At 37.5% G+C, this 18,768-nt stretch overlaps 1 protein-coding gene across 2 annotated transcripts in view; it reads left to right on the top strand.

Annotated features, from left to right (window-relative positions):
• si:dkeyp-117b11.1 (B-cell linker protein) overlaps positions 1–18,768 on the top strand; it is a 113,579-nt gene that overhangs the window by 80,783 nt on the left and 14,028 nt on the right. For both annotated transcript variants that reach the window (XM_053503168.1, XM_053503169.1), the window contains exons 8-13: positions 5,642–5,740; positions 5,816–5,844; positions 6,028–6,073; positions 16,851–16,926; positions 17,066–17,096; positions 17,485–17,509. In XM_053503168.1, coding sequence (XP_053359143.1) covers positions 5,642–5,740; positions 5,816–5,844; positions 6,028–6,073; positions 16,851–16,926; positions 17,066–17,096; positions 17,485–17,509 — 306 coding nt within the window. The remainder of the gene's footprint in view (positions 1–5,641; positions 5,741–5,815; positions 5,845–6,027; positions 6,074–16,850; positions 16,927–17,065; positions 17,097–17,484; positions 17,510–18,768) is intronic.

Raw genomic sequence — 18,768 nt, 5'->3', positions numbered from 1 at the left:
CCATCCCACTTCGGTTTTAAATCACGCCATTTAGTAAGTGCTTTTTGTTCATATATTGAACGTCCCACTGTGGATCACCATAACCTTGATTAATTAAAAGATCAGCAGTGATAATGTCAGTATTGTCAAATGAACCTTCTTTTGGATAATGTCTCCACTAAAAAGAACCCTCCGTCTATCCAGCCAAATTGTTGATGAAAGGTTGAACAAAAATTCCAAATCCTTGATTATACAGCCAAGCATTAGGAGTAAGAGACTGTTTGGAACGACCATTACCCATTTTGTTAGTAAGTTACAGTTAGTAAACAAACCAAGCTTATCGAAGTTCAGCAGACACTTTAAGCGCTTTTTAAAATTTTTTTATTACGGGTGATGTGACGTTCGAACAGAGTGTATCTGAATCTATTTAAAACTGAAGAATACTGTAATTTATAAGTGTATTATCAAAATGTGCAATATCTCCGCGTTCCTGATAACACTACCAGGAATATGGATTCCATTTCAAATCTCACGTGCCTCTACACCTTTGGAGATTATCCACACATTTATCAAATACCAATATAGTGAATTAATAAGGCATTCGGCCAATCTACCCTGTTTCTGAGAACACTCTCAGAAAAATGAACCTCAGGTGCGCCGGGCGAGTCCACACGCCTCTACGTCAGGGAGACAATAAAACTCATGCACCTCCCACGTGTATAACTGCAACTGCACGCCGCTCCCTGTTCCAAAGAACACTCTAAGGTATATGGCTATAACCAATTAATTTAATTATTTTCTAATCACACGCCTCTACGCCAGGGCCAGCTTATACACAAAGTGCACGCTACAAATGCCTCACTAAATTACTAATATTGTAATGCATAAATTACGTCAACAACAAAAGTTAGTGAACGTCAAACTTTTTAAAACACACCCGAAGTAGCGCGTCTCCTCTAACAGGACACGGTTTGATGACGTAGGTACTTGCGACGACAGCGCTGTGTATGTTTTTAGCTTATTGCTAACAACACCGGTTCAGTTTCAGTTAAACACCTAGTTTTATCTATATCTTTCAATTAACCACAATCGCTACAGCCGCTGTAATTTTAATCAATAAATCAATGCGAGTAATGCCAAAAACAATGCGAGACAAAAACAAATTAACACGCATAAAGTATCTTTTTTTCAAAATATATACCCCAAATATTTTTACTACGTAAAATGAACTATTGGTTCAAAAACTTTTCTGACCTAGGAAGGAAGTACAATAGCAAAAATAATGCTTAACTTACCTTCCTGGATAGAAAAGGTTAGACGAGCCCCCAGATTGTAAAGTTTTTCTAAAGTTACGTAGTAGGGGAGTTGCTTGGTCTGTCCGCTGTGCTTCGGTAAGCTTCTCTGACGCCAGGAGAGACTCAGTCAAACACACACACACACGTTGTCTGTCAGAAAGGTCTCTGTTTATTAACAGCAAAAGATGGGGTTTATATATGTTTGACCAAACGCCTGTGCCATAGACATATGTTACTACAAAGAACATGAACCATTGTAAATGTCCTGGTGAGATCCTGAAGAATCAAAGGAGAGGAAGATAGAGAGGTGTCCGTCCAGAGACAGATCACAAGATGTTGGCTCGAGTTAGGGGGAGAGGGGGAAGGAGACAGAGGGGGAAAGAGACATAAAGAGAGAATAGGAAGGTGAGCATGGGAGCGTTCACACCTTAAGGAGCAGATGCAAGAGGAGACAGGAAGATAGCACGTTAGAAAGATTTAACACGTTAATATCAGATCTATGAGGAAAAGAGCAAAAGAGTAGAAATAACTCCTTTATATATAAAATAATTCTAACAGTACGATAGAAACACTCTTATTTCTATTGGTATACAATTCAACTCAACTTACAATTCAACTTTTCTAACTCTGGATCCGAGCTGACCGAGAGAGATCCTAAGGGAGAACAAAGGACGTGACCCGAAGCGGCGGCCTCGAGGGAAATGAGTCAGCGCCAGGAACAGGCTGAGAGCCCGTGCACACTGCTCACCTCTGCCTAGCATCCTGCTTGCCAATGTCCAGTCGCTGGAGAACAAGCTCGATGACCTCAGGGCCAGGGTAAAGTTCCAGAGAGACATTCGGGACTGCAATCTCCTCTGCTTCACCAAGACATGGCTGAACCCAGCGTTGGACCCAGGACACTGGATCACTGTTGCACGACAATCAAAGACGGCTATAAGGCACAGTCCACCGTTTGGGAAATCCGACCATGTCGCCATCTTCCTCATGCCAAAATACAGTACAAACAAAGGCTTAAACAGAAAGTAATGGTTCAGAGGGAGGTCGCGCGCTGGATGGACCAATCAGTACATTTACATTTTACATTTAGGCATTTGGCAGACGCTCTTATCCAAAGCGACTTACATTTTTATCTCATTATAAATCTGAGCAGTTAAGAACATTGTGTGTGTTGAGAAAAAGATTGTGAAGGACCTCAGCCACCCCAGCAATGGACTGTTCTCTCTGTTGAGGTTGGAATCACTTGTTTCCACTCCCTGAAGACCAACACAGAGATGCTGAGGAGGAGCTTCTTCCCATAGGCAATAAGGTCTCTTAATCAGTACCCCACACAGTACTGATCTATTTTGCACATGCACACATATGGTTTTTGCACTCACTGTAGACATTCTGAACATTTACTTACACTAGGGGCCACTGCACAACTACACTTTCTTGAACAATTGTTAAATTACCCAATTACCCTATCACAAGTCACTTTAAATATGTCACTTTCAAGCATTCGAGCACGTTCAACCCCCTAGACGTTCTGTTACCCGGATGCACAAGACACTTTAAACACTTTAAATATGTGACATATATTCCATTTATATTTAATTTATATTCAACTTCATTTGCACACAAAAGTCCATTAATTCTCTATCTCTATATTGTACAGCTGTTTCTTATTTTTCTATATTTTTTAACATATATTTTTTCTTATATTGTATATTTTGTACTGTACAGTTATGTTATTTTATTTTAATTTTATATTTAATTTTTTCTTGGTTAAATTTACCTTCTGTTTTCTTTTAATCTCTATTTTCTATTCATAGTCTTTTATTTTAAGGTCATGGGCAGTTGTCTAAGCATTTTACTGCATATCGTACCCTGTATGACAAATAAAATTTGAATTTGAATTGAATTTGAACATGTATATAAGAGGTCTCACCTAACCATAAACTGTACCCAGCAAAACAAATGTAAAAAAAAGAAAAATCTTTTTAGCTTCTATTTTATCTGCTAATTATATTTGTTAAGATTGCAACATTAAATAAAACAGCAAAACTAACCGTGACATGTTTGCTTCACTGTCTACCACTGCTGAAGCCAACTCTCCCCCCACCCCCCTTCTGTGTGGTCATTTGACTCCATGCAGTTACTGTTATTGCGGCTAATTGGTCAAACAGAGTCATGTGATTATTGTTGCTACAGACCTAGCCGTTAAAAACGCATGTTTCGAGAAAAGGGATCCCGCTGTTAAAATGCCCTTCATTACCTGTAGGGGGCAGTCATGTTTCAGTCTGAAGTATTGTGTGTCTACTGAAGCTGAAAATGTGTTATCTCTCTTAGGCGCCCATTGACAGCAAGCAACAGAGCTCATAAACGTGTCGAGCTCAAACTGTTAATACTGATATATATTTATTCTTCATTTTCTTCTCCTTCAATGATGATACTTCTTTGACTGCGCTTTCTCCATTCAGTATTATAATTATTATTAGTAGTAGTGCTCCGAATTTATTAATATTGTTATTAATCTTATTTTTATTGTAGCGCACCCGCGCGTGTGCAAAAAGACGTAGTACAACTAATAATACAAAAACTTATAATATTTTAGCCTAAAACAATATTGTTTTATTGTGTTTATGCACTTTAAATATACACTAAACAATAAACACTGCCTTTTTGCAAACTGAAAGTAAGTTGCCCGTGCGGCTTTTTGATCAAAAGGCTCATAAACGCGTGCACAGATATGAACAGATTTATCGATGAAACCACAGACATTAAATGAAACGAACACAAAAATATGTGCTACTTGCTGAATACAACACGACAGCATGCAGAATCCCCGGGCTTTGACTGTGCTTCCTATATTCATTAGAACTGTAGTAGTACACAAAAAAAATGCTGGGTTTCTGTAAACACATTGTTGGGTTGTTTATGCTGGGTCAAAAATCTGTGTTATTTCGGGTACTTTAATCACACTGTTGGGTTGCTTTTGCTATGAATACTAAAAGTGCTGCATGATTAAACTCAATGCAAAAAACGGAAAAAGAAACTTCTCTGTTTCCTCCTTTTGTTCCGGTGTTTATGCAGTAAACCCATGGGTGAACACGATGATTTAAGAATTTAATCAAACACGAATATAGGTGGCATTTTAATTAAATTCCAACATTTTAATGGTTAGTGTTTGTTGCAGACATTTACACTATTTTTGGGGAAGAGCTTGGCTTTGACAGGCTACTTTACACTGATCAGCAGTCGACGTCCCGCCTTAACCAGCAGATTAAAGGTGCAGTTATCGGCTATGACACGTAGCCTTCTGAGTTTGAAGGCCAGGGTTGGTTGGTTGGTTGGAAGCATGTTTGAAGGAGAAGATCACGTCACAAACACACACACACACAAACTCTCCGTGCATACACACCTACAGTACAATATGAGATGCGCGTGGACACACACACTAACTCACCGTGTGAACATTTATTTTGCTTAAATTCGATGGAACTAAGAAACGCCTATATTTAATTTAAATTCTAAATTAGTACTTTAATTTTAGTACTGTGATTGTAAATCCATTTAATGTTTCACTTGTATTTTAAAAGGTTTTGCCGGTGGTGGTGCAGCACAACGGTGCTGGGATGTAAAAATGTAATTTGTTAAAACGTTTTCATTATTTATTAAAGAACATTATGATGATCATAACAGCCTACTGCATTTAATTTTTATAATAATGCGAAAACACATCGACATCTGCTGATGCAGTAGCACGTCCTGACAATGTTTGAATTTTTATGGTCATTTATTTTCGTTTATTTTATTTAATAAATCTACTACAAAATTAAAGAACACAAAATATAAGATGACAAAAAAACCTACATGCGTAGATTTTCTAATTACACATGATAAAATCTAAAGGCTCACTGTGTTACCGTTTACTTGGCTTAACATAGATCCTAATAAGATTTAATATGAATTCTACATTTGTACTTTAATTTTAATTTTACTGTGATTATAAATTCGTTTAACTACAATGTTTTACTTGCTTTTGCGGCTCATTAATCCTTAAGAGAATGAACTGATGCCTGAGGTGTCAGTCTATAGTTATATAGCGCCACTCAGAGGTAAAAGCCAGCAAACGCACCAATCCAAATGCTGCCACCGTGAGGCGTGGTGGTAAAACCAGAATACCACATGAGTAACATCTGTAGATAATGAATGCCAGGTGTATTGACTAATAAAAAATGATAAATTGCCCCAGTGGTCGTATAGATTCCATGTTTCCATCACATGACTAGAATTTTTGGAATATGTCCCTGATCCACTGCAATTAAAGTCAGTTCTGAAAGTGAGTGACAAGAGAGTACTTGTGTTTTTTTTTTTATCTATTTAAGGTCATGAAGTCTTTCACAAAGATTGGGCTGGAAAGAAGATGGCCACTAGGAAGAGCCCTCCTGCAATACCAGCAATACCTGCTCCTAAACTAGAAGAAGGTAATTCTTTCACATATTTTTTTTTATGGTGGCATGTTTATGCATATCATAAGTAATTGAATTTTATCCTTTCAGATGTTTACCTGGATCCAAATGAAGGACAGGTAATATATGTAATGAATACTTTAAAAAATGTGAAGAATTTAAAAAGTGTCAGTGATTGAAGCCATTTATGATATATTTTTGCAGACAGCACAGACAAAAGCATACAACTAAGGATTTTTTAAAAGGTTTTATATAAATAGTGAGTATAGTGTTTTATTTTAATGCTGTTTTATATGTTTCAGAATGAGCGAGAACCTGTACATGATATATATGTGGAACCTACAACAGGTCATTCTAAAACCTAATTTAATTTAATTCATCTTGTGTTTTTTTATGTTACCTGTTTTTTATGTTATATACTGTGGTGGGCAAAGTACACAAATCCTGTACTTGAGTAAAAGTAGAGATACCCTAGGTAAAATATCCTTCGAGTAAAAATAGAAAGAAAAAGTGAGGTACAAAATACTTACCTTCAAATTTCTATCATCGTACTTACTTTCAAAGTATCAAACATACTGAGCTTGTATTAGCTTCCAAGTCATAGGAGATGGAGTAGATGAGACTGTAAGGTGGTTGCAGGGGGTAGTGTAGCTAGACAACATGGGATGGTAGCCTTCAGGATGACTTTAAAGGTACAGAAGAAGAAAATGAGAGTGATGACTGAACCCAAGATTAAATAGTGGAAGTTTAGGAAAGAAGATTTGTGTGTGAAATTTAGAGAGTAGGTGAGTCAGCTACTGGGTAGAGGTGAAGAGATACTGTATGACTGGTGGAGGTCAGCTACTGCAGAAGTGGTAAGGGAGACAGCAAGAATGGTATTTTGCATGACATCAGGACAGAGGAAAGAAGAAAAGAAAAATTGTTGGGGAAATAAGGATTTATAGGAAAGCATCAAGAGAAAGAGGCTTGCAAAAATGAATTGAGATAGGGTACAGAATGAGGGAAAGAGAGGATCAGATTAGATGGCGATAGTGAGTCAGGTAGTACAGGGAATTAGGAAGGTTGAAATGAATACAGCTATGAAGAGGATAAAGAGTGGAAAGGCAATTGGTCTGGATAACATTAAAGTGGAGGCATGGAAGTTGAGATGGCAGTGAAGTTGCTTACTAAATTATTAAACAATATCCTTAAAAGTGACGGGATGCCTGATGAGTGGAGAAAAAGTAGTTTAGTTCCAATTTATAAGAACTAGGGATATGTGCTGAGATGTAGCAACTACAGATGCATAAAACTGATGAGCCACAACAAAAGTTATGGGAATAAGTAGTGAAAGGTGAATTGAGAAGAAATGTGACAATCTGTGGGAAGCAGTACAGATTCATACCAAGAAAGAGCACCATGGATACCATGCTTGCTTTAAGAATGCTGATGTAAAGAGAATGTCCAAAAAAAATTAGCATTGTGTGTTTTTAGACCTAAAGAAAGCATATGACAGTGTGCCCAAAGATGAACTGTGGTATTGCTTGAGGAAGTCAGGAGTGGCAGAGAAGTATGTGAACGTGATTTCACATACCTGTTTGCAGTGGTAATGGACATGTTGAGAGAGAACTGCAGAAGAGAGTGTAGGCAGGGTGGAAGAAGTGTAGCAGGAATGATTTGTTACAGAAAGGTATCAGCAAGAATGAAAGGGAAAGTTTACAGGATGATAGTGAGACCAGCAATGTTGTACAGTTTGGAGACGTTGCCGCTGACAAGAAGCAGAGCTGGAGGTGGCAGAGCTGAAGATGCTGCGGTTAGCTTTGGGATTGACAAGAATGGACATTATTAGGAAAGAGTATATTAGGGGGACAGGGCAGGTAGAATGGTTTGGGGACAAAGTTAGAGAAGCCAGATTAAGACAGTTTGGATATAAGGTAAGGTGAGGGGTATATCAGAGGAGAATGTTAGAAATGGATAAATGGAGAAATCGTCTCCCCTGCTGGGTCTTAGTGCTTGTCTCTTACTGGTATAATCAAGATCCGTGCGTATGTGTACTGTTTACTATAACACTGTAAACATGTGTGTGTGTGTGTGTGTGTGTGTGTGTGTGTTTGTGTGTGAAACATATTTTGTGTTTGTAAGTGTGTGTGTACAGTGCGCTTGTATTATTTATTATAACACACGTCTGCGCGCATATATAAAGCAAAAGAAAGTCTCATTAAAAGGTTAAAAATCCATTTTCTCTCTCCCTCTCTGTAGCAGCCTGTTGTGTGTGTGTGTGCGTGTAATTTGACACCATGTTCCTTTATTCACACCAACACACACACACACTCACACACACACACACACACACACACACACACACACACTCTCTCTCTCTCTCTCTCTTTTTCACCTTTACAGACCCCCTCCCAGAAACTCTGCTCTGTCGCATTTCTTTTCAAAGGTAAAGTGTGCAGGGTTTTTTTTTTTTTACTTTGTTTTTACTTTACAGCAGTGATTCCGTTAGTATGCGCCATGCGAGTGTGATGAGCTCCCTTGCTAATTTTTTCGATAAAACAGTCTCTCTATTAATGTGTGTGTGCGCGCGCACACACACACACACACACACACACACACACACACACACACAGCGCCTGCGCGTAAACGGAAACACTTATCTGTCGGAATTTATTTTTAGTTTTTTTAAAGGTAAAGAGCAGTTTAATTTGTTTTAGTTTTACTTTATAATTTGTATTAATTATTTTTATGTATATGTTTTTGGGCTAAAGAACGAATAATTTAAGTTTTCATTATTCCTTATGGGAAAATTAAATTTGGTTTACGAGTATTTTGGAACACGAGCCCACTTCCGCAATGAATTATGCTCGTAATTCAAGGTTCCACTGTACTTATCTTGCCAATATTTATGAGATTAAATATGGTAGCTCAGTGTGTTAAGGCTTTGAGTCATTGATCAGAAGGTCGGTGGATTTGCTAGCTTTGCTAGGTTGCCGTAGCTGGGCCCTGGAGCAAGGCCCTTAAAGCTGTCTGCTCCAGAGGTGCAATACAAATGGCTGATCCTGCACTCTAACGCCTTTCTTCTAACAACAACAACAAAAAAAGCTGGGATATCGGAAGAATAAATAATTTCACTGTGCAGTAATGTACAGTATATGTGACAAATGAAGGCTGGAACTGAACTTAATTTAAGGCTATCCTAGTAATATTATCTACATTATCAAAGGAAAGACTGGAATCAATAATTATGATTATAGGTTCAGTATCTGTATTAAGTTGATGTTTCCATGAATCAAAATCAAGAGTGACAGAAACGACAGACGTAACTAGAACCCAAAAGCCCTGTGATGCTCTTAACCCCGTAATAGTGGTGGTTGTGCAAAAAAAAGTACGTATTTTCATGCGGTGTCTTGTTGGTTTGTAAGAAAAAGTATCCGGCCTTGTTGACTGGACAGTAAATGGTTACAATTTTACAGTTAAAATCGTGCCTCAAATTTTGATACCTCAGCAAAGGTGACTGCTGTGTCTTCAGTTAACCCTACATCGTGTTGGATTTGTTTAGTGATCTTTTCTATAAAAAAAACTGTTTTTTTTTTCAAGATTTAAAGGTTGTGTAACACATAAAGCAAAGTATATTTTGTCTTTATTTGGGAATATTTATAGATGTCTAATTCTTTTCCGAATAGCTTCTGAATTAAAGATTGAATACACCGTTATCGAATTGCACATTTTGAACATTAGAAGATTGTACATTCTTCTCATCGACATCTATTTGAGGGTTTGGCGTTTAAGGTACGTGCTGATTATCAGTTACAGAGTTTTGGGAAACATTGGATGGGGACTCAAATAAGTTAGACTGTAAATTAGACTGTCATTTAACATTATAAAAATATAATTAAGATCAAGAAACATATCTGAAGAAGGTAATGACCTATGTTGTTGAGTGGTTTCTGGAGTTGAGAGGATGTTGATGTTTTGTTAAGTAGTTATGGTTAAACTTTCATTGAACTGATTTACTGCATCTAGTAGTGCTGGATTTAACTCTACAGAATTACCTTGTTGATTCAGATTATTTTACAACCCTAACAGACTCTGATTTAACTCGTGGAATATGTCATGCGTTGGTGTCTGTGTGTTTGTTACATTTTGACTGAAATTTTGGCTAAAATTTTAATTTTGACTGTTGATCAGGTCTGAACTCCTTAGATTTTCATTCAACTGATTTACTGCATCTAATAAGGCAGGATATAAATAACTGGGATGGTAATAATCAGATATGGTATTCTGTAATCTTAAAGGACTTTGATTTAGTTCAGAGAATATGTTGTATTGAGTCGCAGATGCAGTTGTTATGCTGTAATCCAAGCTAGGCTCTGAATAACAAGCTTGTGCGGCAGTCTTAAACTTTTGTTTAGTTGGTTAATTGCATCAGTTAAATACGGATTGAGGGTTGTGCCTAATTCACAATGTAACAAACTATTTAAAAAGACAAGTTTTTACCAAAGCAAAAATCAAGGGGTGATAACGGATTACTTTCGATTCTATTCCTTTTAGCTTCTGAAGCTGACACGTTATTGGATTGCTTCTGTGCCATATCTATCATAAAATAATCTTAACAGTCTTGTTTTCAACGAAGCACAGCTATTCAAGGTGTCACGGATATCACACAAAGATGAAACACTCTCCCTATTAGAGTTTTTTTCCAATGAATTATCAAGGTGATTAAGGCTTTTAAATAAAACCTAAAGTACTTGGTAGAAGTCTCTAAATGCATCCTTGAGCTCCTATGCTCGTGATCAAATTTATCTTCAGGTAATGCCAGCTCTTGTCTTTCTGCTATGTCTCTTACAACTAAAAGAGAGAGCAGAAATTGTAGAACATATAAGGGGGAGCTTTATGCACTAAACAGATGGGTGAAAATATAATGAATTAGTAGATAATACATATTGATCTTACCTGGAGCATTTGAATTATCGTCATTGACCTAATGTTCGGAGTATATTATAAGTCCAGTTTGTTGTGATGGTCTTGACTGTGGAGCTACTACAGCTATTGGTCTTGAACGAGATTCTGGTCAGGAAATGTGTCAGGAAATTCATTGTCGGAAATAATCAGAACGTCGTTGATTTAAATTCAGGAAAAACAAATTAAATGTTCTCTTAATATTATGTATCATCCCTTTTAACACAAAACAACGTTTTTAGTGGTAGAATAAAATTACCTACAAGACTCGGCACAATATCCTAGACATTACAATCAGATAAGCATACCACGATCTTGTTCTGTAATAAAATGTATTGAAACTTAACTTTAGGTCTAAACCCAAGATCTTCAAATTTTCCTCCAAATAGTTTCATTTGAAAGTTTCCATGTATTGATATATGTGGAAAAAAAACTGTTTTCCTTTTTCCTAGCACAAGGAATCTTTTCTGTCCTGATATCAGTAGTGCTTCATCATTTGTTTTTCTTACTTTCCATGAAATTTTTAGGATGATTCTAAAGCACAACATTTCAAAGGCATTTAATTTGTTAATGATGTTTTATCCAATGTCCATGTCTTACTTCCATATAATAGGTTAGATATGACATAGCAGTTTAAAATTCTAAATCTTTTTGGTAGTGGGGTTTTCTTTGATGTTCGGATGTTAGATGTCTTATTCCTTTAGGTACATTTTTGGCACATGAACCATCCATTGTAATTAAACGAGATATATGAATTCTGTAACTTTTTCTACGTGTTCTTAGTTTATTTTTATATTCAAGTTGGGAAGTTGTATTTCTTGTTTTGATATATGCATGACTTTAGTCTTTTTAGCATTCATTTTTATTCCAAAGGTCTTTTCAGCATTGCTGATGGAATCTATTAAGTCTTGCAAGTCATTCTCATTCTCAGCTAGTAAAACAATGTCAACAGCATATCTTTATTTATTTGTTTTTCCCAGCAATTGTTATTCCTTTTAGGTGTTCAATTTCTCTAAATATCTTTTCCATGTGAATATTAAACAGTGCAGGGGATAATATACATCCTTGTCAAACACCTCTTCTAATTTGTATGGGGTCAGATAGTCCTTTATTTGCTCGTACATATGCTCGCTGTGTTTAATATAAGTTAGTAATTAACTTGATAATGTAGTGATCTATTGATAACTTAAGCAGGATCTCAATTAATTTTAAGAGGTTGACCCGATCAAATGCTTTCTTGTAATCAATGAAACAGATGAAAATATCTTTGTTGAGATCAATGTATCTTTTAATGATTGTTTTTAAATTTAAAATTCTTTCTCTTGTGCCTTGAAATGAAATGTTATTTCATTTTTAATTGTTGATCTTATTCTATGTATAATCATACGAAGCAAGAGTTTAAGTACATGTCTCATTAAGCTCAGAATTCTATATTCAGTACATTTAGCAGGTTTTGCTTGTTTGGGTAGTTTCTCAAAGATGGATTCATATCATTCATTTACAAATGTATTGTGCATGGATATTTGTATTTTCAAACAGGTATGTACATTGTAGTGTAGTCCCTATTAAATAGTGTAATGGTAATGGGAAGAGTATAGGAGGGTATGAGGGGTGGGCAGGTGTCAGTGGGGGGGCAGAGTTCAGTAAGGAGACAGCTCTGGAAAAAAGCTGTTTCTCAGTCTGCTGGTTTTTGACCTGGGACACCTGAAGCGCCTACCAGAAGGCAGGAGAGAAAACAGTTTGTGGGCAGGGTGAGAGTAATCCTTAAGAATACTGCGTGCTCGACGCACACAGTGTTTTTTTTTTATTATTTCCTCAATGGCTGGAATTGGAGTCCCTATAATACGCTGTACAGTTTTCACCACCTGCTGCAGTGCCTTACGCTCAGCAACAGAGCAGCTTGCATAACAAACTGTGACACAGTTGGTTAGTATGCTTTCTATTGTGCAGTGATAGAAGTTCACCAGAGTAGTTGAGGACAGTTGGTTCTTCTTAAGTGTTTTCAGGAAGAATAGGCGCTGGTGAGCCTTCTTGACCAGGCTAGAGGTGTTGGTGGACCAGGATAAGTTCTCCAAAATGTGGGTCCCCAGGAACTTAAAGGATGAGACAGGCTCAACAACCATTCGTTGTTGTGAATGGGTTCATGTGAACCTCTTCTTCCCTTCCTGAAGGCCACAATGAGCTCCTTGGTCTTATTGGTGTTAAGTAACAGATTATTGTCCATGCACCTAGTGGCCAAGTGCTTGATCTCCTCCCGTAGGCAGACTCATCATTGTTGCTAATGATTGCTGACTTGATGATGTTGTTAGATCCATACACAGGCCTGCAGTCATGGGGGAAGAGGGAGTAAAACAAGGGGCTTAGCACACAGCCCTGTGGTACGCCAGTTTTAAACGTGACGGTAGTGGAGCAGATGGGGCCTGACCTAACATGCTGGGGTCTGTTGGTTACACTTTGATGGTCTTCACTGATGGCTGCACACGGTTAATAAGGGGTGAGTATTTAGGGGTGAGGAACAAAGAAAGGTGGTCTGATTGTCGCAAGTGGGGGAGGGGATCCACATTATAGGGGTCAGCCATGTTTGTGTATACATGGTCTAAAGTTTTTTTCCTCTGGTGTGACAGAAAATATTCTGGTGAAATTTAGGGAGTACTGTCTTTAAGTTGGAGTGATTAAAGTCCCCCGCAACAATAAAAGCAGCCTCCGGGTGAACAGTTTGTTGTTTGCTGATGGCTGCATGAAGTTCGTTCATAGCAAGCTTGGCATCAGCGTTGGGAGGAATGTAAGCAGCATAATGGTGGAGGTGAACTCCCGTGGCAGATAAAACGGTCTACACTTAACCATGAGAAACTCTAGGTTAGCTGAGCAATGTCTCCCAATAATAACAGAGTTTGTACACCAAGCATTATTAACATAAATGCACAATCCTCCGCCTCTTGTCTTCCTGGAGTCATCCACTGTTCTGTCTGCCCGGAATGTGTGATGCTCAGCTAGAGCAATAACATTGTCCGAAATATTGTTGTTCAGCCATGTTTCAGTGAAAATCATGACATTGCAGTTCCAGAGTCTCTTACTGTGATTGATGCAGAGTCGAATTTCGTCCATTTTGTTCATCAGCGACTGCACATTGGCGAGGAAAATGCGGGGTAAAGAGAGCCGATGTGGTGTTAGCCTTAGCTTAGCTCTTAGTCCTCCGCGCTTCCCCCGGTCTCAACGCCGCCTTCGAGCACTTCCGTCCGGCCAGATAGGACGCACAGCCTTCGACGTTCTGACGATCTCAGGAACGAGTCTAAGATTATTGATAAAACTGTTGGGAATGTACAAACCAATATCCAAAAGCCCCTGTCAGGTGTACAATTTAAAAGCACTACTGTTCTGCACTAACAGACCCGAGAAGAGCAAGTAAAATACTGCAAAACTGCAGAAACTGGAGAGACACTGAGCCTTGTGATGTGTACGCGCCGCCATCTTGGTCTTTACTGCATTCCTAAACCAATGGTTTACCAATATGTAGTCAAGTTCTACATAGCTTCTATACATGTCACCTGGGCTTTTCCATGTGTACGTTTGTCTTTTAGGGTGTTTTAACAAGGCATTAGTTATCATTAGGTCATGTTTTTTCCGCAAATTCAATGAGACAATCACCACGTTTATTTCTTTCACAAAGCCCATATTGTCCAACTATAGTTGTGAACTTGCTCAATTTACCTATTTTTCCATTCATATCACCTTGTAAGATGGTAATCTTTTTTGCCTTGGTGTATTTAGGCATTTTTCAATATCTTTATCATCATAATCAGTCATTGGAACATAAGCTTGGACAATGTTAATGTCCAGTGGATGTCCCATAAGCTTCAACATCATTATTCTGTCAGATAATTGGCAAAAAGTATGTATCCAATTATGTAAACATTAAAGCACTTTTTGTAAGTCGCTTTGGATAAGAGCGTCTGCCAAATGCCTAAATGTAAATGTTAATGTAAATGTAAAAACTTTTGACCGATTTTGCTAAATGCTTTTTGATCACAATTCCAGTGCTATTCATATGTTTTTTTCACCTCCAGAATAATAAAATGTACATGGGCTCTTGCTTCCAAGGGTCCCAGCAAAATCTCTTTTAATATGAACAAATTTACACATCTAGAGTGTGAAATTTTGCCCATTCCTCTTTGCAAAATAGCTCAAGCTCATTCAGATTAGATGCAGAGCATCAAAATTCAAGTCCTGCCACAAATTTTCGTTTGGATTTCGGTCTTGACTGGGCTATTCTAACACATGAATATGTTTTGATCTAAACTATTCTATTGTACCTCTAGCAATATGTTTAAGATCATTGTCCTGCTAGAAGGTGAACCTCTGCCCCAGTCTCAAGTCTTTGCCAGACTATAACAGGGTTTCCTGTAAGATTGCCCTGTATTTGGCTCCATCAGTTATCCTATAAACTCTGACCAGCTTTCTGTCTGACTGGTCTTTCCTGTCAGTTTAGGTGAATGGCCATGTCTTGATAGGTTTGCAGATGTGCCATAACCCTTCCATTTTTGGAAAATGCGGAAAAGTTTAAGGGATATTGATACTTTTGCAAGGCACTGTATATATAGACAATGTATATGTACTGTGTGTATTCAGTATATATATTATGGGTGTACATACAGTGTATTGTACATACAGTGGGTCAGTGGGTTTAAAATAATCACATTTTATTGCTTTGAAACCTGACATAAAGACACACATCAACTTAAAACCCAAGTGTAAGATTTAACACCAACATGTCAGAAAAAAAACAAAACAGAGTAACTTATTTGGAAAATGAAAATCCCCCTTCTAAAATGATTTCTAAACTAAATCAGTTGAGGCCAATCACCTTTTCAATGGCACACAAAACTTGCCACATCTAGACTTTGCAATATTTGTCTATTATTTTTGTAGAACTGTTCAAGTTGAGATAAATTAGACCTGTAATTCCAGATTTTCATTCAAGATAATTCAGATTTTCAATGTGGTTTATGTCTGGGCTCTGACCAGGTTATGCTGGGACATTCATCGTTTTTTTCTCTCTCCTGACTGTACCTGTGTAGCAATTTATTTCTTTATTCCTTTGACAGTACTTTGTCACCCATAGTTGATTGCTTCAGTTGCACTACTAGAGAGTAAAGTGCTCCAGCTTTTCATGCTGACCTAATCAAATTGACCATAGCTGATCACAAATCAAATGGCTTTGTGTATTATTGAAAGGTGTTTAGCTTCACCTGATTGAGTTTGGAAGGGGTGTTATCCTTTTCGAAATCATTTATTTAGTTTTTATTGTTTTCTATTTTTCTCTGACAATTTGGTATAATAACTTATTTAAGGACTTGCAGTGCAGTGAGTAAATACAACTAGATTTTAGACAAAAGTTGCAATACAGTTAGTTTTAAACAAAAACTGTGTCTGTCTTCTTTTTAGGCTGCAAAGCAACAAAAGGTTGTTATTTTAAAGGGGTGGATCTTTATCCGGTGTATATACTGTATACACACAGTGGGTATAGAAAGATTCCTTAATATTTTACATTTTGTACATGTACTATGTTTACAAAGCTACTTTTTTTTACAAGAAGAATGGCTAGTTGTTTCTCAAATTGTGTACTGTAAGTGGAAACTTTTAATAATTTTGTTTAATGTGTATTTAGCTGTGTAGAGGTTAGCACTGTCGCCTTGCACCTCCAGGGTCTTGGTTCGATTCCCGGCCAGACTTGATTCCTATCTCTGTGTGCATGGAGTTTGCATGTTCTCCCCATGCTTGGTGGGTTTCCTCCGGGTACTGTGGTTTCCTCCCACAGTTCAAGACCTGTCGATTAGGCTAACTGGCGTTCCTAAACTGCCTGTAGTGTGTGAATGAGTGTACGAGTATGTATGCCCTGCGATAGATTGGCACCCTGTCCAGGGTGTATCCCGCCTCATGCCCTAAGTCTCCTGGGATTGGCTCCAGGTCCCCTCGACCCTAAATACAGGATAAAGCAGTATAGAAGATGAATTAGTGAGTGAGTGAGTGTATTTAGCTCAGTTATTTTTGCCCAATTTGTTTAAATGTTCCAGTAATCCTACATTGTTTATTGTTGTCTTGTTGCTAATATAATTTTTGCTATAAACCAAAAAAATAAACCAATTGCATTTTTGTTTACCTGATTACTTCATTGATTGTTCTTTAGCATGTTCTCCAATACCACGTGATGTTGTTCACATCCTTCCACCTAAAACAATAGGGAGAGATCTTCTGCTACCTGTGTAAGTGTTTGTATATTTTGTGTTGGCATAATACCAATACCTCCTCAAGGGTAATGTGTAAAAATAAAACTTCTTACATTGCATGGTTCCATTTAAATCTATTATCTGATTTGTTTATATCTCTTTTTTGTCCTTTTAGTGTGAAACCACCTGTCCCCAGGGCTAAATCTGTATGTATAGTCTATATAGTCCTATTATCTGCATTGTTTTAGTTCTTGTCTTTAGTGTTTCTATCTGTTTTTCTATTCTGACTTAACCATAACCTGAAGTTTTCTGGATTTTTTTCTGATTTCATTATTATGTTTTTTTTTGTTTCTCCATATTTGTTAACCCTATTGCAATGCCATGGAAACAGTTATACCCTGGAAAGACCTTATGCTCTGTTCATATCTGTATTTGTAATTGTTTAGGGTACATTAGGATGCACTGTTCATTTAAAATTTTAGATTTCTACTTGGTTATATCCATTATGTTTATCTACACAGAACTTGAGGTATGCATGTGCATATTCAAGCATTTATTATTTTTTAAGAATATATTTCTTCTGGTTTTTCATAGACCTCACTCATCACCAGTGAAGCAGGTCAGTCAATCTCTCAGCCCTAATTTTGCTTGCAGACTTTTTACAGTTAAGGCATGATATTGTAGATTGAGAAAAAAATAGCCTAAAACATTAAAAGGCAAAACAACCCCTGTGGACAACATTACATAATGTGGTCAATGTGAATTTTATAATACAATTTTCCTACAATTCAATTCAACTCAATTTTATTTGTATAGTGCTTTTAATAATTGTCATTGTCGCAAAACAGCTTTACACAATCAAAGGAATTATTTAAGTTTGTATTGAATGTGAATGTGTATGAATCAAAATGGTCAGATATTCCCTGGTGAGCAAGCCGAGGGCAACATTTCTATCTCAGCTAGTTTTTCCTTGCCACTGTCGCCCTCGGCTTGGGACAATGCCACTTGTTAAAAGCACTACACAAATAAAATTTAATTGAATTTAATTGAATTATTGTAGGCTCAGGTAGACTTGTAGGAAATTCCAGTCTTGAACTATCAAGCAACTGCAGTCAAGTCAAGTCCTCAGAGAAACAGCTGTCAACATCAGTAGAGGCTAGAACCATCTTCATGGTAGAGTGAAATCTTTCCCTGACATCGGTCGCATCCCAAAGAGACACATGGGGCATCCATGCCACAAGATCTCCAACCAGAAGTGAGGCACCAGTCTGGATCATTGGCTGCTCAGGAACAACATGTGTAGCTCGACAGAGAGTGGGAAAGAGAGAGAGGGGGAGTGAATACAGGAGAGGGGAGAGCAGATGAGGAAAGATTATGTAAGGTCAGTTAGGTAAGGTCACAGTCACATAATGTATAATGTGAATGTATATTCAGTGTAAAGTGCAAGCAGAGACTCCGGCAGGGCTAACTATAACAGCATAACTAAAAGAGAAAAGGCAGAAGGAAACACAGACATGGGGGCTCCCTGAGATGTAAGGCAAACAATCACCCCACTGTCAACAAACCTGAGTAATCAATGAGAGTGCAGAAGACAGGATCTAAACATACCAGTTCACTGTAATACTCTACATCCATGAGTCTCCCAGGTCTGCTCCTTTACCTAAAGCAAATGTATTTATAAAAATGCTTCAAATTCAAATTCAAATTTTATTTGTCACGTACACAGCTGATTAAATAAATAGTTTTAAGTCTGGACATAAACATTGAGACTGTGTCTGAATCCCGAACACTATTTGGAAGGTTATTCCATAACCTTGGGGTAAAGAAGAAAAAAAGAAAAAGCTCTGCCCCCAGATGTAGTTTTCATAATATTTCATA

This window comes from Clarias gariepinus, chromosome 9 (assembly GCF_024256425.1).
Source record: "Clarias gariepinus isolate MV-2021 ecotype Netherlands chromosome 9, CGAR_prim_01v2, whole genome shotgun sequence".
Lineage (NCBI taxonomy): Eukaryota > Metazoa > Chordata > Actinopteri > Siluriformes > Clariidae > Clarias > Clarias gariepinus.
Note: the sequence above shows the minus strand (reverse complement) of the source record. Positions and strands in the feature narration are given on the sequence as shown.